General features: G+C 36.6%; 1 protein-coding gene across 1 annotated transcript; it reads right to left on the bottom strand.

The window, feature by feature from the left end:
* Positions 1-2263: 2263 nt before the first annotated feature.
* LOC128638152 (N-formyl peptide receptor 2-like) lies at positions 2264-26172 on the bottom strand. Its single transcript, XM_053690016.1, has 3 exons — positions 25990-26172; positions 22705-22829; positions 2264-3416 (listed from the first exon to the last, which is right to left on the bottom strand). The coding sequence occupies exon 3, from the start codon at positions 3397-3399 to the stop codon at positions 2284-2286; it is 1116 nt and encodes a 371-aa protein (XP_053545991.1). The 5' UTR covers positions 3400-3416; positions 22705-22829; positions 25990-26172; the 3' UTR covers positions 2264-2283.
* Positions 26173-26781: the final 609 nt, after the last annotated feature.

Here is a 26781-nt window from a genome sequence, read left to right as displayed (position 1 = left end):
CCAGCGGTTTAGGGGTTAATAGGTTTATTTAGGTGTTAGAGGTGTGGGGACGGCAGTTTAGGGGTTAATCACTTTATTTAGTGTTGGCAATGTTGTGTGGAGGCGGATTAGGGATATTTAGACTTGGGGTTTATGTTAGGGTGTTATGTTTTTACATAACTTTCTTTTCCCCATTGACATCAATGGGGATTGCGTTATAGCGATCGCCATTCCTCAATCGTAGGTGTTAGTTTTTTTTCTAACTCTTTCTCTCCATTGATGTGTATGGGGGAATACGTGCACGAGCACGTCAAGTCAGGCCTTGACTTTTGTGCAGTATGGAGCTTAACACATCATACTGCACAACACAAGAAGGTAACTTGTAATGGCAGCGCTATGGAAAGTACAATACTGCTAAATCTTTAGCGTTATTTACGCACCAGGTTCAGCGCACAACTTGTAATCTTGGTGATTATTGTATCTTTTATAAAGCTTAAAATGTATTGAATAAGTATGCTCCAGCTTAACTGGCCCTGTAACATGATACACAGTTATCATGCAGATCAGTGCTGTAGCCACATCACAGTTAAAGGGCCATAATACCCAAATGTTGAAACATTTGAAAGTGATGCAGCATAGCTGTAAAAAGCTGACTAGAAAATTTCACCTGAACATCTCTATGTAAATAAGAAAGATATTTTACCTCAAAAGTTCCTCAGTAGCCACCTCCCATTGTACTTCTAAGCAGCAAATCAGTATGTCTGTGCCGAGACAGCTAAGGGGTTGAGCCTCGTGCACTCTCATGTTATTTCCCTATTCAGTTTAAAGGAAGTTTACAATGAAATCTCATGAGAGTTAAATCAAATCTCATGAGATCACAGTAAAAGAGTTCATGACCTCAGCACTGCTGATGCTGATTGGCTGCTGTTCATTTCTTAATTATTATTTTATTTTTATTTTTTTGCCTGCAGCTGGGAGCAGCTGGGTATAACTTTTTACACAGCACTTACTCTGGTGAGCTGAGGAAATTGTGAGGTAAAATATCTTCCTTTTTTACATAGAGATGCTCAGGTAATATTTTCCTGTCAGTTTTTTACAGTTATACTGCATCAGTTTCAAGTGTATTATGTCCCTTTAATAAGCACAGAAAAGAAGAAATGATAAACAAAATCATATAATTTAATGGATATATCCATGATATGCTTTGAAACAATAATCTGAACATATAGCATGGTAAATTACACTTTTTAAATCCTTAAAAAAAAAAAGACAATGCGGTACTTAATTTTTTATATATATAATATGCATATACAATTAATATCATTGTACCTTTAAATGGGCATATAAGTTTTTAATATGAATTACATTTCCTAAAAGTCTTGTAGAGCTCTATTTATTTTTTTTACACAAATTGCTGTTGTATTAGGATATGGTTTGGATGTAGACAGTCCCCCATCTCATATAAAGGCAGTGTGACGTTCCAGAAGCTGCTTTCTATGTCACTATCAAATAATAAAATGCCACCCCTACAAAATACAAATTGTTTAAATGTAAAAAATATAAAATGTAGAATATGCATAACTGAAGCTGCTGTCTTTGTCTTTTAGATATTATTTTTCTTTATTTTAAAGCAATTAAAAGGTTATATACAACCAATGTCACTTCTGAAATGGATTAAAGGGACACTGAACCCAAATTTTTTCTTTCGTGATTCAGATAGAGCATGACATTTTAAGCAAATTTCTAATTTACTCCTATTATCAAATGTTCTTCATTCTCTTGCTATCTTTATTTGAAATGCAAGAATGTAAGTTTAGATGCCGGCCCATTTTTGGTGAACAACCTGGGTTGTTCTTGTTGATTGGTGGAAAAATGTATCCACCAATAAAAAAGTGCTGTCCAGAGTCCTGAACCTAAAAGTTTAGATGCCTTCTTTTTCAAATAAAGATAGCAAGAGAACGAAGAAAAATTGATAATAGGAGTAAACTAACAAATTGCTTAAAATTGCATGCTCTATCTGAATCATGAAAGAAAAAAATTGGGTTCAGTGTCTCTTTAAGTGTCATTAGTCACTAAATATGAGCATTCTTTTTATTCATATTAAAATGGATGTCGAATATGGCTGCCACCCAGCAGCAATTAGCTCTTTTTGAAAAGTGCAACACAGATAGATCTGGATTTGCACATATCTTTTTGTGTTGTACTTTTACAAGAGGAAATAAAGCTCCAAAAATACCCAAATGCCGCTGGTGCAGACTATATTCGTCATTCGATTATTATGAATTAAACAAATGCACATGTCTGTTAGTCACCTTTATTTGCATATATAATCTCTAATTCAGTTTCAGCCCTGGTCTGATTGCACTGACTTTCAGAATCAATGTCATATTTCTCCTTAAAGGTGCTTTCCATTAGGAATGGAATTGACTTAAATAAACTTCTCTTGAAGTCACGGCCAATAAATACATACAGCATTGGATTAAGACAACTGTTAAAAAATGCCAGGCAGCTAAACAATTGAAGAACAACTGTATATACATAAAATTCAATTTCAATGCCCATGGTTTCCAACAAAGGCCAAAGCTGGAAAGGGAACCAACAGATGAAAAACGAAAGTATGATGGCAATGATAACCTTAAATGTTCGACCAGAAGCAGAAAGACTCTTCCTTTTTCTCACCTTTAACATAATCAGTCCATAACAAACCAGAATACTCAAGAATGGAATTATAAACATGAAAACAAACTTAGTTATGACCGAAGCATTGTACCTGAGTCTCCATGTGTCATAATCAAATGCACTTATGTTGTGCCATGATACATATACAAGGTGGCAATACGTTTTGTTATCATCATCATCATCATCATCAGAGTCCTTATAAATATCATAAAACAAACTATATGGGGAGCTGAAAATCAGACACAAAAACCAAATAACTGCGGAAATAATATAAGCCAATCTGCAGGTTCTATGATTTTTAGACCATACAGGGCAAAGTACAGAAGTACAACGATCAACACTAATGATCATTAAAAAAGAAGTACTAACTGACATATTTAACAAAAGGGCAGTGAACACAGCCTTGCACATAATGAGGCCAAATGGCCAATGATGGTCCATAACCAGTTCTGTTATTGGGAGTGGGAGACATAAATTGAATGCAAAGTCTGCAACACCAAGATTGAGAAACCATATTGTATTTACATTCTTTTTAATTTTGAAGCCAGCAATCCAAATTACCAATCCATTTCCCAGAATTCCAAAGATGAAGGTTATACTGTAGCAAATTATAGTTATTACTTTTTCCAACAAATAAAGATGGTTGTAATGTTCATTGTTGAAATAGGACCAATCCTCCTCAGCAGAATATGTATCTGTGGTGTTGTAGATGAACTGAAGAAGGAATTCATTAGTCTCCATTTTCAAGTGTTTAGCTCCTGCCATATGAATCAAAATTCAATAATTATTTTAATTGGACATTTCGAAAGAAGATTTTAGATATTAATTGTCTGGAAAATTATATCAGTTCTGATTCATTATATCAGGGACAATTATATACTTATTTCAAAGAGGTGAGAGAGAGAGAGAGAGAGAGAGAGAGAGAGATCAGTTCTGATTCATTGGTGCTCTGACAAAATGCAGAAGGACATTTGGCAGAAGGACATTTGGCAGACGGACATTTGGCTGACGGACATGTGGCTGACAGACAGAAAGCTAAAGAATGTTCCAATTTCGGCCGAGGGCAGATACGTTCCAGAGTGCTCTGTTCTAATCAGAGCCTCGGGCGCCGCAACTGCCTCTGGGAACCTTACCATGGGTCCCAGGCCGCACGTTTTGTAATTTTCTGTCTGGGAAATTATCTATCTATCAAATCTATCTATTTATCTATCAAATCTATCTATCTATCTATCTATCTATTTATCGTATCTATCAAATGCATCTATTGCATCTATTGATCTATCTATCTAATCTATGTATCTATATATCTATCAAATCTATCTATCTCGTGGCCGGACTGTTATCTGACAGCCAATTGTGTTTCGGCCAAATGTCCGTCGGCCAAATGTCCGTCGGCCAAGTGTCCGTCGGCCAAGTGTCCGTCGGCTAAAAGTCCGGCCACGGATTCATTATATCAAGGACACATACAGTATATACTTATTTCAAAGAAGTTAGAGAGAGAGAGAGAGAGTAAGAAAGAGAGAGAGAGAGAGAGAGAGAGAGAGAGAGAGAGTATAGTTTAAGGAAGTTGCAAGTAAATATATACTTACCTAGATTACAATTGGACAGTACACATTATATTAATACTATTATTGTGTTACCATTGCTCTAGCTCAAAGATGTTGGTGCCTTAAGACAAGGGTGCACTAAGCAAATGGTGCTCAGGTAGTGGAGTTATTCATGTAGTCTGTGTGACACTATTAATAATAATTGTTTACTTTAGGTCTCAAAAAAAACTCTACATTTTACAGAGGAATCCATTTAAAGTATAGTGCAGCAAAAAAAAGTGTTGGCTTCATCATGATTATCTGGTTAAAATTTGTAACTATCCACTTATAGAACTAGATGATGTGTTATTCCTGGCATGAGACCGAGTACAAAATAAAGCACCTTGAATTATTGATTGCTCTCCACTTGTAAATTAGCCTATTATATATAGCTTTACAATGTTATTACTAAGTCCTAACACACAAATTTAAAGGAACATGAAACCCAAAATTCATGATTCAGATAGAGCACATACATTTGTAAGCAAGTTTTAAGCTTACTTATATTACCACTTTTGCTTCATTTTCTTAGTATCCTTTCTTAAAGAAGCAGCAATGCACTCCTGGGATGTTGCTGAACACATTGCTTAGCCAGTCACATGAGTAGCGTTGCCTCCTTTCCAGGAATGACCCAAACAGTGTCTTTGTGTGTTAGAGTGCGTGTTTTTGTGTTTGTCAGCGTCTTTCTGTGTGTGTGAGCCAATGAGGCCTATTTAGGAAATGTCTGTTGGACCTGATCCGACAGTGTGGATCAGGTCCGACAGACATCGCTGAATGCGGAGAGCAATACAATCTATGTATTCAGCATTGCACCAGCAGCTCTTGTGAGCTGCTGGTGCAACGCCACCCCCTGCAGACTCACGGCCAATTGGCCGTCAGCAGGGGGTGTCAATCAACCCGATCGTACTCGATCGGGTTGAATTCCAGGGATTCCTGTCCACCTCATCAGAGCAGGCAGACAGGGTTATGGAGCAGCGGTCTTTAGACCACTGCTTCATAACTGGTGTTTCTGACGAGCCTGCAGGCTTACCAGAAACACGGGCCCTCAAGCTCCATACGGAGCTTGATAGATAGGCCCCTGTGTGTAAAAAGTTATTGTATTTTTGGGTTTGAGAGAAAGAGAGTGTGAGTTTTAGTGTCTTTAAGTGTGTGTGTGTTAGTTTGTGAGAGAATGTATGAGTGTGTGTGTAAGAGAGAAAGAGTGTGTTAGTTTTAGTGTCTGTGTGTTAGTATGTGAGAGAGAGTATGTATCAGTGTGTGTGTAAGAGAGTTTTAGTGTCCTTAAGTGTGTGTGTGTGTTAGTGTGGGAGAGATAGTATGTATGAGTGTGTGTGTTAGTATGTGAGAGAGAGTATGTATGAGTGTGTGTGTAAGAGAGTTTTAGTGTCCTTAAGTGTGTGTGTGTTAGTGTGGGAGAGATAGTATGTATGAGTGTGTGTGTTAGTATGTGAGAGAGAGTATGTATGAGTGTGTGTGTGTAAGAGAGTTTTAGTGTCCTTAAGTGTGTGTGTGTTAGTGTGGGAGAGATAGTATGTATGAGTGTGTGTGTTAGTATGCGAGAGAGAGTATGTATGAGTGTGTGTGTAAGAGAGTTTTAGTGTCCTTAAGTGTGTGTGTGTTAGTGTGGGAGAGATAGTATGTATGAGTGTGTGTGTTAGTATGTGAGAGAGAGTATGTATGAGTGTGTGTGTGTAAGAGAGTTTTAGTGTCCTTAAGTGTGTGTGTGTTAGTGTGGGAGAGATAGTATGTATGAGTGTGTGTGTTAGTATGTGAGAGAGAGTATGTATGAGTGTGTGTGTAAGAGAGTTTTAGTGTCCTTAAGTGTGTGTGTGTTAGTGTGGGAGAGATAGTATGAATGAGTGTGTGTGTTAGTATGTGAGAGAGAGTATGTATGAGTGTGTGTGTAAGAGAGTTTTAGTGTCCTTAAGTGTGTGTGTGTTAGTGTGGGAGAGATAGTATGTATGAGTGTGTGTGTTAGTATGTGAGAGAAAGTATGTATGAGTGTGTGTGTAAGAGAGTTTTAGTGTCCTTAAGTGTGTGTGTGTGTTAGTGTGGGAGAGATAGTATGTATGAGTGTGTGTAAGTGAGAAAGTATGAGTATGAGTATGTGAGTGTGAGAGTGAGTCTGTGATGAGTGTGAGCATATGTGAGAATGTGTGTGAGTGTGTGAATATCTATGTGTGAGTTTGTAATAATGTGCTATTATACATAGTATGTACGGTACAAGAGTGTTTGAGTTTGGCCTGAACTAAAGGTGGAAACCCTACAACAAGAGGCATATACGTTCAGCCACCAATCAACAGCTAGCTTCCAGCTCCTGATTCTACCTAGGTGTGCTTTTCAAAAAAGGATACTAATAATACAAAGCAAATTAGATAAAATAAGTAAATTCATAAGTTGTTTCAAGTTGTATGTTCCTTCTGACAAAAACCGAATACCCAAGTTGCTACATCTGACGCACACAAATACTCACAGTAAACCTGTTTTCGCTTGCACATAACTGTTAGCGCTCCCTTCATAATATGGCCCTTAATTGTTATTGTTTCATAAAGTACTATAAATTTTGTATACATCTACTAATGTGGTGCTTTAATGACTTCAGTACCTGAAAATTAAAATCGATCTTTAATTATAGATGTTACTTCGTTTTTTTCATATCAGCTTCACACTGTAGATGACATTACATGTCCTGTAATACTTTACAATGCTTGTATGGTAATATATCTTAGAATATTAAACAAAAAACTATCGCCTAGATTTAGAGTTCTACATTAGCCGTCAAAACCAGCGTTAGGGGCTCCTAACGCTGGTTTTGGCCGCCCGCTGGTATTTAGAGTCAGTCAGGAAAGGGTCTAACGCTCACTTTCCAGCCGCGACTTTTCCATACCGCAGATCCCCCTACGCCATTTGCGTATCCTATCTTTTCAATGGGATCTTTCTAACGCCCGTATTTAGAGTCTTGGCTGAAGTGAGCGTTAGAAATCTAACGACAAGACTCCAGCCGCAGAGAAAAGCCAGGAGTTAAGAGCTTTCTCGGCTAACGCCGGTTCATAAAGCTCTTAACTACTGTGCTCTAAAGTACACTAACATCCATAAACTACCTATGTACCCCTAAACCGAGGCCCCCCACATCGCCGCCACTCTAATAATTTTTTTAACCCCTAATCTGCCGACCGCACACCACGCAACCTACGTTATCCCTATGTACCCCTAATCTGCTGCCCCTAACACTGCCGACCCCTATATTATATTTATTAACCCCTAATCTGCCGCCCCCAACGTCGCCGCCACCTACCTACAATTATTAACCCCTAATCTGCAGACCAGACCTCACCGCTACTATAATAAAGTTATTAACCCCTAATCCGCCTCACTCCCGCCTCAATAACCCTATAATAAATAGTATTAACCCCTAATCTGCCCTCCCTAACATAACCGACACCTAACTTCAAGTATTAACCCCTAATCTGCCGACCGGACCTCACCGCTACTCTATTAAAATGTATTAACCCCTAAAGCTAAGTCTAACCCTAACACTAACACCCCCCTAAGTTAAATATAATTTTTATCTAACGAAATAAATTTTTTCTTATTAAATAAATTATTCCTATTTAAAACTAAATAGTTACCTGTAAAATAAAGAAGTGAAACAAAGTACAGAGGCGCCAATGGTGCAGATCAATGGTGGTATAAGGCACAATCACACCCCAATATGCACAGGATACTCACATGTAGTGGAGGCAATCAATCTTGCCCATAGAGACAGGCTGGAATTCACAGCAGTCCAGCTAGCTGTTCCAAAGTGTGGTAGTAGGTGGGTGGGTTATAGAGTGTTGGTACTCTATAGTAGCATAGCAGCAAGAAGTGGTAGTTAAAACACTTAGAGTGGATATGGTAAAAAGTAAATTTATTTAAAAAATATAAAAAATATATATATATATAAAACAATACCACTCAGCTCAGTGTTAAAACATATATATCTTAAACATAATGATTACATGCGACGCGTTTCTCAGATATACTGTTTCCTCAGGCATGTTATTACACAATTCTTAACCTCCTTATATAGGGCTATGCTACTATGAATACACCCACATCCCACCCCCACCAATCATTCAAATTATAACCAATCAGGAGCCATCATTTCACAATGTCGCCGCCCTAATTACAATATACTGCATAAATTCTATATGTATATTCAAATAGTCTTTCAAACAAGTGAATAAGCTGGATGTTTCTAAATTTGTATTTTTATATACATTTGTATTGTCCAAATGCCTAACATTTTGTGATCGAAAATTTACAATCTATGCTATTCGTAATTTCTAAAATATCATAGGATGACTTGGTTGTCAATCACTCTATGGTCAGATGACTTACAAGATGGACCCGTTCATTTGTCTATATAGCTGTCACTCATATCGAAAATTTGCGCTTAGATTCCTATTTTTGTTCCTACCCATTTCCACACTGTCACTCTGGGTGCGCATGTCCAATCAGGGCACTGACTGGAGACGCGCCTCCACCACCAATGCGTGACGTAATGTACCGTGATTGGCGTGCACTGAAGTGTATCATGCCAATTCACGGGCGAAGGTAAACAAAGTCTCCCATTGGTCTAACCTGCAATCACATGGTAGAGATATTCGTATCTTCACAAATAGTATTGCAGGCTGTCAATATGACTTAGGGAAGTGTAATGGTTGGCGGCGGCCAACCATAAAGGCAAAACTCCCATTGGTCCTGCCTGTGTTCTTATCGAATGGACTGTGACTATTGGTCCGTGGGGGGAAAGATAATCAAAACCAAGATATGTACTACAATTAGAGCCGATTGTTCTCTAGACTATTGTTCTACTATATTGCGTAATTCTGTTTATGAAACCAGCCACAAAGTGAGGCACCCACTTGAGGGGAGTACCAATTCCCATGCCAACAGATAGGTTATATTGACTTATTAACGTGTGTCAAATGTGCATGTCAGGAGTAATTCAGATATAACAAGTAATGTTTATATATATCTCCCTTTCTCTCATTGCCTATATGTGTTCTTAAGTCCCCGCAAAGACAAATGTATTAAATTCAAATACCATGCATAATAATATAAATGTGTCTATATAATGTTAAAGTGCAATTCTAAATAATTGGCTCAAATTATTACAAAAAGTGCTAGATGATAATTAGTATTCTCTAGTGACTGTAAGTTCAATCGTGTATATTATGTTCTCTCTATATAAAGTAATGTGCCTAAATTACCTAACAATGCTGTACAATAACTCCCTTGTGCAGAAAGTGAGATTATGTAAATAAATTATTGTAATGACCCCCTTATCGGGAGTGTCAGTGTAAATAATAACTAATTAGAAAGACATATAAATTACAAGTGATATGTATCTGGGTGTATAGTGTTATAATATTAACTTTATAGATTTACTCCCTATGAAGGGATGTGGACGTGAGCCTAGAAGAAAATTATAATTAAAATTTGACATATCAATATAATGACAGGATACCAATGATCCCTAGTCTAAGGTGTTGATGTGAATGATAACTAATAGTGATACCTAAAATAAGGGGTGTGAATACTAGTGGCAGGGTTAAATTTAAATATATTGGTGAGTATATTACATAGGAGGTGAGCTATGTTCATCTAGGGACAGTGGCATATGAAGTACAACCTAATATAGCTTAGCTAACTGGTATGAGGCCCTGGATGAATGTTCCTTCCACCTTATTGACCTCCTAATCAGTCATAGGGAAAAATTAATAGCAGAGGTATCTCTTCAGATAGACACTGTACAGAAGGATTTAGAGCCCTTGAAAGAGCACTCTGAATATTCTAAGCTAAATACCAAAACCATAAAAGCAGTGGATGAATACCAAATACAAATCATTGCTAATAAAAATAAAAAATTAAAGAGGGATGAGGAGGATTACAATAAGGGAGAGGTACACAATTACACTCGTAATAAGAAAAATGATCATTGGACCACAGTATCATATGGAAGGAACAACAATAATAATAAAAAATCCACTAGTCAGTTTGTGAACCAGGGCAATAATAATCGCTCCTATAATAACAATCGCTCCCATAATATCAATACCAATAATCACCAAAATTACGGCCATAATAGGAATCATCCAAATATGCAGTTTGAGAAACGACAAAGCAATGAGAACTATCAGACCAGGGGTTATCAAAATAGACAGCCATCTGAACGTGGTAACAACATGACAATGCACCACCAAGATAATTATAATTCTCCTCAACAACCTCATATACATCATAATTATGATAACCCCAACATGATCCCTGTACATAATAGGTTCTCAGTCTTTAATTCTGAGAATAATACGGGACAATATGCTAATAATAATAATTCTATTCCACACTTTGAGAATCAGGCCACCACCTCTAATGAGGTTTTTTTAGGGACACCCAACCTTTCTCCACTATGGAGGAGGAACCAGCAGCCGCCCTCCCAACAGCCCCAAAATGGGAAAAAAAGACCTTTTCCAAACGGGGACGGAGAGGCAGAGGCAAAACCAAACAAAAAAAGAAATTAGAAACATTTAAAAAAGGGATTTATAATTTGTCCACACACGTTCTAACCAATGACGAGATAAGGATCCTTGGTAGGGGCTTGTCCTACTGCCCCCCCAATACACACAATTTGTTTCACCTTTTTGTAGACCTCAACAAATACACTAGGAAATTATCACTTCAGAGATATTTTGCTCTTAAGTCATTGAAGAAAAATAACATTGAGGGTATACCTATACTCCTCGACAGTCTACCCAATAGAAATACATCTCCCATTGTATACTGTGAACCAGAGTTGCTCGTAGAGGAACTTTTTGACTCCACCATTCATACCTCACTCACACCAGCATCGACATTCCACCCACCTAAAGAGGATGTCTCATACATAGACCTTTTCCAGCAGCTAGTATTAGAGGATTGGGAGAAAATTCCCAACCATATTGTTGGCAATAAAAAAATGTGGCCCAACGAAGAGAGAGCTCAGAGACGCCTGACGGGTGACAAAACCATCGTCATCCGCCAGGCCGATAAAGGTGGGGCGATAGTCATTCAAAATTATTCCGATTATATTGAAGAAGCGGAACGCATCATACATGATACAAATTATTATAGGAAATTAAATCATAACCCCACCCGAATTTTTTCTGAAAAACTGGTAAAAATTTTGGAGGATGGTAGTGATATAGGTATCCTAAGCAAGAAAGAAAAGAGATACTTGCTTCCTGACCATCCTGGGGTGCCCTATTACTACCACCTTCCAAAACTACATAAAAATGCTCTCAAGCCACCAGGGCGTCCGATTATAGCAGGGATCAACAGTATAACGGATAGACTAAGTGAATATGTAGACATCTTTTTACAAAGATACGTACAACATCTTCCCTCTTATATTAAAGATAGCACAGATCTGCTAAAAAAACTAACACAGATACAGTATAAAAACAACTATTTATTGCTATCATGTGATGTGGGAGCATTATACTCAAACATCTCACACGAGTGGGGACTCAGAACCACTTCAATCTTTTTGGATAGGGACATATATATGCCTGAAAAACAAAAAGAATATTTGATCATTCTCATAGAATTTATCCTCAAACACAATTATTTCCAATTTTTAGATCAGTTTTATCTACAGATCAAAGGAACGGCCATGGGCACCAGATTTGCCCCCAGGTTTGCTAACCTCTTTATGGGGTTCTTTGAAGAAACTTATATCTACAACACAAAGTGGAGGGGCAATCTGGTGTTCTATGGCCGTTATATAGATGATTTACTATTTGTGTTTGAGGGATCCTGTGAGGAGGCACAGATCTTTGTAGATTCCCTCAATAATAACAATATGGGTATAGAATTTACATCTAACATTCAGACACACTCAATTGAATTTTTAGATTTATTGTTGACATGGGGGGAGAGTGGAAACATCTGTACCTCCATGTATTTCAAGTCAGTAGACTGTAATAATTTTCTAGATTACTCTAGTAATCATTATAATAACTGGAAAATCAATATCCCATACAGCCAATTTTGCCGGATTAGGCGAAACTGTAGTTCCATTAACAAATATGACGAACAATCCCTCATATTAAAGGATAGGTTTAGAGAAAAAGGTTACCCCATAAGTATTATAGAACATGGCTATAATCGAGCAAGATCAGTAGACAGAAACCATTTGTTATCTGGTGGGGAAAAATCCATAAGAGAGACAGAAAACTCTGTCCTCCAGAGTCAACCCCTATTTGTCACCCAATATAATTCCAACTTTAGGGCAGTGAATAGAATAATAAAAAAACACTGGTCCATCTTGCTTAGGGATCCCATCTTAAAGAAGGTTTTGGCCCCCCGTCCCAAGATAGTGTACAGGAGGGCACCAACTTTGAAACAAAAGTTGGCACCAAGTAAGGTGGTTATGACTAAAAAACATACTAAATATAACAAGAATGGGTCTAGGAACCCTGAGTATAGGATGGGCAGGACTGATAACAACATTGGGACATACAGATGTGGACATAGAAGATGCCACATGTGTAAATTTATTACACACGGAAAGAAATCAATAATAGCTCACACGACAGGAGAAGAATACCAAATTATTGAACACCTTACATGCAATCTTAGTTATGTTGTATATGCACTTACATGTGCGTGTGGGGTACAGTATATTGGACGTACCTCTAGGAAGGTGAGACTGAGATGGGGAGAGCATAAAAGAAATATAATTAAAAATTCGATCAAACATAGTGTCTCTAGGCACAAGTGCACCAAAACCATACAAGGTGGATGCTCATTCAGCATTACGCCACTAGAAAGTATCCCAATCAGCCATCACTATAATAGATTCACCCGTTTGAGACAAAGGGAAACATATTGGATATTTAAATTCCAAACATTGTTTCCCACGGGGCTTAATGAAGTCATTGACTCCATAGTATTTGCTTAGTTGCATTTCTGCACAATCGATCATTGCTTCTCATTAGTAAGGATCTTAGTATTTGGTCACTATATATCTGTATATGGAATCTGTATATTAGGTTGTACTTCATATGCCACTGTCCCTAGATGAACATAGCTCACCTCCTATGTAATATACTCACCAATATATTTAAATTTAACCCTGCCACTAGTATTCACACCCCTTATTTTAGGTATCACTATTAGTTATCATTCACATCAACACCTTAGACTAGGGATCATTGGTATCCTGTCATTATATTGATATGTCAAATTTTAATTATAATTTTCTTCTAGGCTCACGTCCACATCCCTTCATAGGGAGTAAATCTATAAAGTTAATATTATAACACTATACACCCAGATACATATCACTTGTAATTTATATGTCTTTCTAATTAGTTATTATTTACACTGACACTCCCGATAAGGGGGTCATTACAATAATTTATTTACATAATCTCACTTTCTGCACAAGGGAGTTATTGTACAGCATTGTTAGGTAATTTAGGCACATTACTTTATATAGAGAGAACATAATATACACGATTGAACTTACAGTCACTAGAGAATACTAATTATCATCTAGCACTTTTTGTAATAATTTGAGCCAATTATTTAGAATTGCACTTTAACATTATATAGACACATTTATATTATTATGCATGGTATTTGAATTTAATACATTTGTCTTTGCGGGGACTTAAGAACACATATAGGCAATGAGAGAAAGGGAGATATATATAAACATTACTTGTTATATCTGAATTACTCCTGACATGCACATTTGACACACGTTAATAAGTCAATATAACCTATCTGTTGGCATGGGAATTGGTACTCCCCTCAAGTGGGTGCCTCACTTTGTGGCTGGTTTCATAAACAGAATTACGCAATATAGTAGAACAATAGTCTAGAGAACAATCGGCTCTAATTGTAGTACATATCTTGGTTTTGATTATCTTTCCCCCCACGGACCAATAGTCACAGTCCATTCGATAAGAACACAGGCAGGACCAATGGGAGTTTTGCCTTTATGGTTGGCCGCCGCCAACCATTACACTTCCCTAAGTCATATTGACAGCCTGCAATACTATTTGTGAAGATACGAATATCTCTACCATGTGATTGCAGGTTAGACCAATGGGAGACTTTCTTTACCTTCGCCCGTGAATTGGCATGATACACTTCAGTGCACGCCAATCACGGTACATTACGTCACGCATTGGTGGTGGAGGCGCGTCTCCAGTCAGTGCCCTGATTGGACATGCGCACCCAGAGTGACAGTGTGGAAATGGGTAGGAACAAAAATAGGAATCTAAGCGCAAATTTTCGATATGAGTGACAGCTATATAGACAAATGAACGGGTCCATCTTGTAAGTCATCTGACCATAGAGTGATTGACAACCAAGTCATCCTATGATATTTTAGAAATTACGAATAGCATAGATTGTAAATTTTCGATCACAAAATGTTAGGCATTTGGACAATACAAATGTATATAAAAATACAAATTTAGAAACATCCAGCTTATTCACTTGTTTGAAAGACTATTTGAATATACATATAGAATTTATGCAGTATATTGTAATTAGGGCGGCGACATTGTGAAATGATGGCTCCTGATTGGTTATAATTTGAATGATTGGTGGGGGTGGGATGTGGGTGTATTCATAGTAGCATAGCCCTATATAAGGAGGTTAAGAATTGTGTAATAACATGCCTGAGGAAACAGTATATCTGAGAAACGCGTCGCATGTAATCATTATGTTTAAGATATATATGTTTTAACACTGAGCTGAGTGGTATTGTTTTATATATATATATATTTTTTATATTTTTTAAATAAATTTACTTTTTACCATATCCACTCTAAGTGTTTTAACTACCACTTCTTGCTGCTATGCTACTATAGAGTACCAACACTCTATAACCCACCCACCTACTACCACACTTTGGAACAGCTAGCTGGACTGCTGTGAATTCCAGCCTGTCTCTATGGGCAAGATTGATTGCCTCCACTACATGTGAGTATCCTGTGCATATTGGGGTGTGATTGTGCCTTATACCACCATTGATCTGCACCATTGGCGCCTCTGTACTTTGTTTCACTTCTTTAGCCTGTCTCCGTTTGGATACTGATAGAGAGCTGCCTACTTGTTCAGCCAGCTGGATTGCTGCCAAAATCCAGCCCGTCTCTACTGGCATGATTGAATGCCCTCATCTATTGTGAGTACCCTGTTATCACTGTACATTGGTACATTTCAGAAACCCTCATTGATCTGCACCATTGGCGCCCCTTCCGTGTTGTTCTTTCTTACCTGTAAAATAAACCCTAATATAGCTACAATATAAGTAATAATTATATTGTAGCTATTTTAGGATTTATATTTATTTTACAGGCAACTTTTTATTTATTTTAACCAGGTACAATAGCTATTAAATAGTTAATAACAACAATTTTAAGCTTAGTGTTAGGTTTATTTAAGGGGGGTTTGGGTTAGATTAGGGGTATGTGGGTGGTGGGTTGTAATGTTGGGGGGGGTATTGTATGTTTTTTTTTACAGGCAAAAGAGCAGAATTCTTTGGGGCATGCCCCGCAAAAGGCCCTTTTAAGGGCTGGTAAGGTAAAAGAGCTTTTTTGGGGGACTTTGTTATTTTATTAGGAGGCTTAGAGTAGGTGTAATTAGCTTAAAATTGTTGTAATATTTTTCTAATGTTTGTAAATTATTTTTTTATTTTTTGTAACTTAGTTCTTTTTTTATTTTTTGTACTTTAGTTAGTTTATTTAATTGTATTTATTTGTAGGTATTTTATGTAATTAATTTATTGATAGTGTAGTGTTAGGTTTAATTGTAGATAATTGTAGGTATTTTATTTAATTAATTTATTGATAGTGTAGTGTTAGGTTTAATTGTAACTTAGGTTAGGATTTATTTTACAGGTAATTTTGTAATTATTTTAACTAGGTAGCTATTAAATAGTTATTAACTATTTAATAGCTATTGTACCTGGTTAAAATAAATACAAATTTGCCTATAAAATAAATATAAATCCTAAAATAGCTACAATATAATTATTATTTATATTGTAGCTATATTAGGGTTTATTTTACAGGTAAGTATTTAGTTTTAAATAGGAATAATTTATTTAATAAGAAAAATTTTATTTCGTTAGATAAAAATTATATTTAATTTAGGGGGGTGTTAGTGTTAGGGTTAGACTTAGCTTTAGGGGTTAATACATTTAATAGAGTAGCGGTGAGGTCCGGTCGGCAGATTAGGGGTTAATACTTGAAGTTAGGTGTCGGTTATGTTAGGGAGGGCAGATTAGGGGTTAATACTATTTATTATAGGGTTATTGAGGCGGGAGTGAGGCGGATTAGGGGTTAATAACTTTATTATAGTAGCGGTGAGGTCTGGTCAGCAGATTAGGGGTTAATAATTGTAGGTAGGTGGCAGCGACGTTGGGGGCGGCAGATTAGGGGTTAATAAATATAATATAGGGGTCGGCGGTGTTAGGGGCAGCAGATTAGGGGTACATAGGGATAACGTAGTTTGCGGCGGTGTGCGGTCGGCAGATTAGGGGTTAAAAAATTTATTAGAGTGGCGGCGATGTGGGGGGGCCTCGGTTTATGGGTACGTAGGTAGTTTATGGGTGTTAGTGTACTTTAGAGAACAGTAGTTAAGAGCTTTATGAACCGGCGTTAGCCCAGAAAGCTCTTAACTCCTGGCTTTTCTCTGCGGCTGGAGTCTTGTCGTTAGATTTCTAACGCTCACTTCAGCCAAGACTCTAAATACCAGCGTTAGAAAGATCCCATTGAAAAGATAGGATACGCAAATGGCGTAGGGGGATCTGCGGTATGGAAAAGTCGCGGCTGGAAAGTGAGCATTAGACCCTTTCCTGACTGACTCTAAATACCAGCGGGCAGCCAAAACCAGCGTTAGGAGCCCCTAACGCTGGTTTTGACGGCTAACGCAGAACTCTAAATCTAGGCGTTACTGATAAAAAAGATGCTTGGCAGGGATGGGAACATATTGGAATTCTAATATTTGGATTTTAGTACAAAATGTTCACCTTGCCATTGTTGATTGAATGTTAACATTACAGTATCGAATACTAACATCCAAATAACATTACATCTACTAAATATATGAAATGAACCATTTGAATAAAAGCTTTGAAAATTGATTCCAACACTTCCACTAGCACTCACCTAGATTACAATTTGTGCGTTCGTGTTTTAATGCAACGTTAGTCCCGCACATGTAAAAATTACGTTTTTTCATGGGACTTCCATAGCGCAGCCATTACGAGTTTTGCAGTGAGGCTAAAAAGCTTGCGTTACACCCTATAATCACAAGATCCGTTTCGCAATCTGAGAGCAGTAGTTATGAGTTTTACGCAACAAAACTGTTACATAAAACTCATAACTAAACTATTACAAAGTACACTAACATAAACTTCCTATTAACCCCTAAACCGAGGCCCTCCCGCATCACAAATACTATATTGAATTTATTAACCCCTAATCTGCTGCACCCGACAATGCCGCCACTAATAAAATGTATTAACCCCTATTCTGCTGCACCCTGACATCGTCACTACTATACAAAAGTTATTAACCCCTAAAATGCCGCCCTCCGACATCGCAAACACTATTTAAATATTATTAACCCCTAATCTGCCCTCTGCCCACATTGCCCCCACTATACTAAAGTTATTAAGCCCTAGATCGCTGCCACTATAATGAACCTATTAACCCCTAAACCGAAAGCCCCCACATCGCAATAAACTAATTTAAACTAGTAACCTCTAAACCTGACGCCCCCCCCTAACTTTAGATTAAAATAACAATTTCCCTAACTTAAATTAAAACTTATCTGTCAAATTAAAAAAACAACGTTTAAACTAACACTTATACTAATATAACTATTAAACTAAAATTAAACTAACTACTAATTAAATAAAACTAAAATACACATTAAAAAAACCATAACACTAATACCAAACTATCTAATTACAAAAATAAAAAAGACTAAATTATAGAAAATAACAACGAAATTATCAAAAATAAAAAAGAATTACACCTAATCTAATAGCCCTATAAAAATAAAAAGCCCCCCCCAAAAAAATGAAACCCCTAGCCTACAATAAACTACCAATAGCCCTTAAAAGGGCCTTTTGTAGGGCATTGCCCTAAGTTAAACATCTCTTTTACCTTTAAAAAAAATACAAAGACCCCCCCAACAGTAAAACCCACCACCCAACCAACCCCCAAATAAAAAACCTAACTCTAACAAAAACCTAAGTTACCCATTGCCCTGAAAAGGGCATTTGTATGGGCATTTCCCTTAAAAGGGCATTTAGCTCTTTTGCATTGCCCTTAAAAGGGCATTTAGATCTTTTACGAAAAGCCCAAACCCTAAAAAAAACACCCAAAAAAGTTTAAAAAATCCTAACACTTACCCCCGAAGATCCACTTACAGTTTAAGAAGTCCCGCTTGAAGGATCTTCATCCCGGCGGCTCCATCTTCATCCAGGCAGCAGGCGGCTCCATCTTCATCCAGATGGCATCTTCTGTCTTCATCCCAGCGGCATCTTCTATCTTCTTCCCGGCGGGGCGAAGCGAGTCTATCCTGAAGACATCAAGCGCAAAGCATCCTCTTCATACGGTCGCCGCCGTATACTGAATCTTCAATGCAAGGGACGTGATTCAAAATGGCATCCCTTGCATTCCTATTGGCTGATTTGATTTTGGAAATTCAAATCAGCCAATAGGATGAGAGCTACTGAAATTCTATTGGCTGATTTGGACTGCCAATGGAATTTCAGAAGCTCTCATCCTATTCGCTGATTTGAATTTGCAAAATCAAATCAGCCAATAGGAATGCAAGGGATGCCATTTTGAATTGCGTCCCTTGCATTGAAGATTCAGTATACGGCGGTGACCGTATGAAGAGGATGCTCCACGCCGGATGTCTTTAGGATGGACCGGCTCCGTGCCACCGGGATGAAGATAGAAGATGCCGCCGGGATGAAGATCCTTCAAGCGGGACTTCAGCAACTGTAAGTGGATCATTTTTTAAACTTTTTTGGGTGGTTTTCATTTAGTTTAGGGTTTGGGCTTTTCGTAAAAAAGCTAAATGCCCTTTTAAGGGCAACTCAAAAGAGCTAAATTCCCATACAAATGCCATTTTCAGGGCAATGGGTAGCTTAGGTTTTTGTTAGAGTTAGTTTTTTTTTTATTTTGGGGGGTCGGTTGGGTGGTGGGTTTTTTCTGTTAGGGGGTCTTTGTATTTTTTTACAGCTAAAAAAGCTGTTTAACTTAGGGCAATGCCCTACAAAAGGCCTTTTTAAGGGCTATTGGTAGTTTATTCTAGATTAGGTTTTTTATTTTGGGGTGTTTTTTTTTTTAAATGGGTATTAGAATAGGAATAATTTTTATTATTTTTGATAATTCGTTTTTTATTTTATGTAATGTTTTATTTAGTTTTGGGTGGGTTTTTACTTTTAGATTAGGGGTTGGGCATTTCATAAAAGAGCTGATCGCCCTTTTAAGGGCAGGAAAAATAGCTAAATGCCCTTTTAAGGGCAATGCCCATACAAATGCCCTTTTCAGGGCAATGGGTAGATTCGGTTTTACTTTATTTTTATTTTGATACTGTTGGGGGTGCTGGTTTTGTTTTGTAGCAAAAGATCTGTTAACTTTAGGGCAATGCCCTACAAAAGGCCCTTTTAAGGGCTCTTGGTAGATTATTATAGATTAGGCTTTTTAACTACTAGTCTACCTAGTTAAAATAAAAACAAACTTACGTGTGAAATAAAAGTAAAACCTAAGCTAACTACAATATAACTATTAGTTATATTGCAGCTAGCTTAGGTTTTATTTCACAGGTAAGTATGTATTTAGTTTTAAATAGGTATTATTCAGTTAATAATTGTAACTTTTTAACATAATTAAAATAGAGCTAAATTAAAGTTAGGGGGTGTTAGGGTTAGGGTGATGTTAGGGTTAGGTTTAGGGGTTAATATAGTTTAATTTATGTTGTTGCACTGTGGAGGGCTGGCGGTTTAGGGGTTAATAGGTTTATTTAGTGGTAGTGATGTTGGAGGCTAGAGGTTTAGGGGTTAATAACTTTATTTAGTGGCGGCGATGTCAGGGAGCAGCAGAATAGGGGTTAATAGATTTATTATAGTGTGGGCAATGTTGGGGTGCAGGGGAATAGGGGTTAAGAACTTTAGTATAGTGACAGCGATATCGGGAGCGGAAGTTTAGGTGTTAATAGCTTTATTTAGGTGGCAGCAATATCAGGAGCGGCAGATTAGGGGTTAATAACATTATGTACTGTACGTGTGGGCGATGTTGGGGGCAGCAGATTAGGGGTGTTTATGTTAGGTTTAAACATTATTATTTTTTTCCCCATAGACATCAATGGAGCTGCATTACGGAGCTTTTCTTTCCGCGATCGCAGGTGTTAATGTCTATGGGGGAAGCGTGCACGAGCACGTCAAAACAGCGCTTGGATTGTGTGCAGTATGGAGCTCAATGCAGACATATTGCACGCACAAGCCAGCTGTTTCAAAACTTGTAATGACTGCACTATAGAGGGTTAAATAACACAACTTTTGTTGCATTTGTTAATTTCCCTATAGCGTGCATAACTCGTAATCTAGGTGACTGTTTGCATGAATAAATGTAGAACAATTTTTTTGCAAATGAATTCAGCTAATCTTTGTTATTTTTAACAAAACAAATTTACCAGTCTCAACAACTTAGCCATCTTTAACTCTTTGGTTGCCACAGTAGAAGACATTTGGGGCTCTAAATGGAGCTTGATGTCCCTGTTTCTGTGCGAACCTTCAGGCTCTCCGGAAACAGCAGTTATGATGCAGCAGTCTAAAGACCGCTGCTCCATAACTTGTCTGTCTGCTCTGAGGCTGTGGACATCAATCCGCCCGATCCTATACGATCAGGCTGATTGACACCCCCTGCTAGTGGCCGATTTGCCACGAATCACAAGGGGGCGACATTGCACAAGCATTTCACAAGAACTGCTGGTGCAATGATAAATGCAGGCAGCATATGCTGTCAGCATTTATCAATGTGCGACAGACATGATACGCTACATCATATCATGTCCGCTCGCACTTTCATAAATCGGCCCCTTGGTTTCAATCTCAGAGCACTGCAAGTTTCTGATTGTTGCATATGACCCATGCCTATTTATTGTCTGTAAATCAAGTAGATGTACAGAACATATACACAATCAGAGGTTATGTTTGCTGCCATATAGCTGTCATATACATACCATGGTCAATACAAACAGTGCTCGTCTAGGAGTAAGAAACAGACAGTATGTTTTAATCTTAATAGCGTGCACTGGAGTTCCTCATATAATGTTATTAAACTGCCACTTGTACAACACTATTTATTCCGTAACATATATGAATAAATTAAACAACATCTAAACATACCCTCATGAATAAATAATAAAACATAACTGAACATACACAAATAAATAAATAATAAGACACAACTGAAATACACTCATGAATAAATGATAAAACACAACTGATCATATACTCATGACCTGCTTATCTTTAACAACTGAATTTCAAAAGCTGTTATTACTTAAAGAAATATGAAACCCAATTTTTTTTTCTTTCATGATTCAGATAGAGCATGCAATTTTAAGCAACTTTAAAATTTACTCCTATTATCAATTTTTCTTCATTCTCTTGGTAGCTTTATTTTTAAAAGCAGGAATGTAAAGTTTAGGAGCTTGTCCCTTTTCGGTTCAGAACCTGGGTAGTGCTTGCTGATTTGTAAGTAAATGTAGCCTTCAATCAGCAAGCGCTTCCCAGGTGCTGGACTAAAAATGGGCCTTTTCAAATAAAGATACCAAGAGAACAAAGAAAAATTGATAATAGGAGTAAATTAGAAAGTTGCATGCTGTATCTGAATCATGAAAATCAAAACTGAGTTTCATATCCATTTAAAGAGACAGTAAAGAAAATCCCTTTGCAACATATTTTCATTATTTATTTTGCCCCTCATTCGTTTAATTTAACTCTGAAAATTGTATAGCTTTTCTAATTCTCAGAACTGAAAAAGCATATTGCATTATTTTCAAGGCTAACCCTGATACATATCTTTCCCTAACTGGCTTTACCAGGGAAGAAATGCAAAACAATTGCTAACCTTGTATGCTGCAGACTCAAGTCCAGATTGGCTCACCCAAGATAAGTGGTGGTTGGAGTCTGGCTACATAAAAGTAATTGCAACAAACGCAGTGTTAACTTATTTTAAAAATGTTTCAATTTGATTTATATATTATTCTATAGTGAGAAAAAAGATACAGTATGTCTTGTAAATACAAGATGTTTACTGACCCTTTAATATAGAGACTATTCTCATGAACTGTGTCTATTACATAATATATTTAAAGCTCTACTTACCAGATTACTTTTATGGAAGTTGCAGATCTGTCAGTGCTCAGTCCAAGAGATGGAATGATTGAATACGTACTTTAAGGATCATATTATTTGACTGTTACTGATAGACCTAAAAGTCAGTGATTCATCTACAGAGATAAAAAAATAACTGCAGTAACCAAACATGGCCATACGGATATCATAAAATGAACGCATCTCTGAGCCCTAGATTGTGATCAAGAAATAAACATTCTGTTAACTAAAACAGCAAAAATATTATATTGCTTTTAAAGACTATCTGGTGCTATTATTATTATTATTTATTTATTTTGTTTTGCAAAGTAAAATTCTCTATTTTTTTTTACACCAAAAAGGTGTTTATTTCTGAAATAAAGTAGGGATGTTAGTTGGTATTAAAGGGACAGTCTACTCCATAAATGTATTGTTTGAAAAGATAGATAATCCATTTATTACCCATCCCCCAGTTTTGTATAACCAACACGGTTATACTGTATTAATATACTTTTTACCTTTGTGATTACCTTGTATCTAAGACTCTGCAGATTGCTCCCTTTTTTCATTTCTTTTGGCAGACTTGTATTTTAGCCAATCCGTGCTGACTCATAAGTGACTCAATGGGAGAGAACACAATGTTATCTAAATTACATACATGAACTAGTACTGTTTGACTGTTAAAAACAACTACCAAAATGAGATAAGAGGTGGCCTTCAAGGGTTTAGAAATTAGCATATGAGCCTTCCTAGGTTTAACTCTCAACAAAGCATATTTGATGATAAAAGTAAATTGGAAAGTTGTTAAAGATTGTGTGCCCTATCTGAATCATGAAAGTTTTTTTGACTAGACTGTCCCTTTAAATCACAATTAAAATAAAATGATCCCTGTTTCTTGTCAGTCTTTATAATTCAAATATTTAACATTATAATTAAGAGTGTGTCATTTTTATATATGCATTAGACATTGAACCAATGTAAAAACAATTTGCAAAACAAAATGTAATTCTATGAGGGAGATTTAATAAGCAGTCGAAGCTGTCTTCTATGCCCTATGTTTCTGGCTTGCCAGAAACATAAGTTAAGAAGCAATGGTCATAAAACCGCTGGTCCTTAACTCATCTGCCACATTTTAGGTGGCGGACTGTAATCATCCCGATCAGATACGATCGGGATGATTGACACCCCTGCTAGCGGCTGATTGGCGGTGAATGTGCAGGGTGGCGGCATTGCACAAGCATTTAACAATAAATGCTTGTGCAATGTTAAATGCCAACAGCGTATGCTGTAAGCATTTAGCAATGTCAGGCGGACATGATTCACTACAGAGAATCATGTCTGACCGACATTTCATAAGTTGACCCCTTTATGTTAACTTAAAAATGTATATTTTTAGCAAAATATACTCTGTATATTTTTTTTTTACTCTGCTTAATTAAATCTTTTTATGAAATACATTTTAGAGTTTAATATCCCCTTAGCCCATTCAGTTGTGATCCTTTTTGCATACCTGAGCTACAGCAGTTTTTAGTTTGGTACACATTGCATTTACACACATATGTCAGCTTTTTATAAGAGGAACCCATACAAATCATACCTCATTTTTTTTAACTATTTTAAGCACATATTTTAAGGTCCCACATTTAGCAGGATTTCACCTTCCAAAACCATCAGAATTCATGACTGCATGTTGGTGTTGTTCAAAAACAATTAATAGGCGCTTCCCTTTCTCCAATCAGGGGTTTTACATACATTTGAGGTTGATTCCAATTCTTCAGGAAAAAAACAAACATTTTAACCGATTTTCTACAGAAAACCACCTTTAAAGTCTATGGTAATTGTCTATTTTTTTTCTAATGGATTGGAATCAACCAGTTTGTTTCACAGGGGTGGGGGAAGCTCCAAAAGTGTCCCCTCTACCTAATTATGTGTGCTTAATTGGGGCCGACAATCAACACTACCATTGTGATTTCCAGAAAATGTGGAGGGTGTGACCCCTTAACGAAGTTAATGGAATTTCCTCTTTAACGTGAGATGTCTCATACCTCTCTAATTAAACCACAAACACTTAATACATGTTATGCACCTCCCTCTAATTAGCTGCCAATTTGGAACCTAGGTTTAACTACAGGTATCTGAAGGAGAGTTGCTTCACCTGTGCAAACACATCAGCACTGGAATGCAGTAGTCAGAATTGAACATGGTGGCACCAATAACTAGAGGGGGGCAGGCAATAACATCAATACTAAGCTGATAAAAGGGACACTGAACCCAAATTTTTTTCTTTTGTGATTCAGATAGAGCAGGCAATTTTAAGCAACTTTCTAATTTACACCTATTATCAATTTTTCTTCGTTCTCTTGCTATCTTTATTTGAAAAAGAAGGCATCTAAGCTTTTTTTTGGATTCAGAACTCTGGACAGCACTTTTTTATTGGTGGATGAATATATCCACCAATCAGCAAGGACAACCCAGGTTGTTCACCACAAATGGGCCGGCATCTAAACTTACATTCTTGCATTTCAAATAAAGATACCAAGAGAATTAATGAAATTTGATAATAGGAGTAAATTAGAAAGTTGCTTAAAATTTCATGCTCTATCTGAATCACAAAAGAAAAAATTTGGGTTCAGTGTTCCCTTTAACAAATCCTAACTACTAACTCTTCACAACTACCATCTACAATTAACCATCTCAGTTATCCACTTCCTTTTAAGCCCCTTAAATGCTGTAATTAAAGGGACACTGAACCCATTTTTTTTTCTTTCTTGATTCAGATAGAGCATGAAATGTTAAACAACTTTCTAATTTACTCCTATTATCAAATTTTCTTCATTCTCTTGGTATGTTTATTTGAAATGCAAGAATGCAAGTTTAGATGCCGGCCCATTTTTGGTGAACAACTTGGGTTGTTCTTGCTGATTGGTGGATAAATTCATCTAACAATAAAAAAGTGCTGTCCATTGTCCTGAACAAAAAAAAAAAAGCTTAGATGCCTTGTTTTTCAAATAAAGATAGCTAGAGAACAGAGAAAAATTGATAATAGGAATAAATTAGAAAGTTGCTTAAAATTGCATGCTCTATCTGAATCACAAAAGAAAACATTTGGGTTCAGTGTCCCTTTAAGTTAAAAAAAATAAACTAGAACGTGTAATTGTTTCACTATAATGGATATTTTAGTGTGTTTCAATGTCATATTTTGTTTTAAAACTTGCCAATTTGTTTATTTTATTTTTTTACTACAATGGTCCTTAAAAATGCCACCATATTGACAACCAAAAAAAAATCTATACTTACCATTAGAAGACTTCTTCCAATGAGCATTAAAAGACCCTCTTCAAATAATCCCCTGCAATGCTGTTCTTTGATGAGAGGCTAGTTTAAAAAAAAAAAAAAAAAAATTGACTTAAAGGGACATTAAACCTCAAACAATTATTTCATGATTCAGATAGAGAATACAATTTTTAAAAAGTTTCCAATTCACTTCTATTATCAAATGTATTTCATTCTCATGTTATTCTTTGTTGAAGAGATACCTAGTTAGGTCGGGTGCACATGCCTGAAGCCCTACATGACAGGAAATAGTGCTGCCATCTAGTGCTGCTGTTAATGTGTAACATTGTTGCAAAACTGCTGCCATATAGTGCTGCAGACACGTGCACACTCTTGAGCTTACATTCCTGCTTTTCAAATAAGGATAACAAGAAAACAAAGAAAATATGATAATAGAAGTAAATTAGAAAATTGTTAAAAATTTGATGTTCTATCAAAATCATGAAAGAAAAAAAATTTGGTTTTATGTCCCTTTAATATTGGTGGCAACTGAACAAATTTAAATAAACAAATTATTAATAATTTAAACACAACAGTTTCTATATAATACTGTTTCACAAAACAAAATGTGTCTGGCAAAAGAAGTAACTTACTTAAAGAATCAGATATCCAGTACAAGAATATATACAAATTGTGATTTGTTTTTGTTTTTTTGCCAAAACTATTTAATACTAGGCAGGAATCTTTGGAAATACAGATACAATTTAAAGGGACAGTAAAGTAAAAAAAAAATCTTTCATGTTTGAAATAGGGCAT

This window comes from Bombina bombina, chromosome 8 (genome assembly GCF_027579735.1).
Source record: "Bombina bombina isolate aBomBom1 chromosome 8, aBomBom1.pri, whole genome shotgun sequence".
NCBI lineage: Eukaryota > Metazoa > Chordata > Amphibia > Anura > Bombinatoridae > Bombina > Bombina bombina.
The sequence above is the reverse complement of the archived record's forward strand: the minus strand, read 5'-3'. Positions and strand labels throughout refer to the sequence as shown.

What these genes read in the sequence shown, in the direction of transcription:
- LOC128638152 (XM_053690016.1), bottom strand. Translation starts at nt 3,399, where the DNA reads ATGGAGACTAATGAATTCCTTCTTCAGTTCATCTACAACACCACAGAT.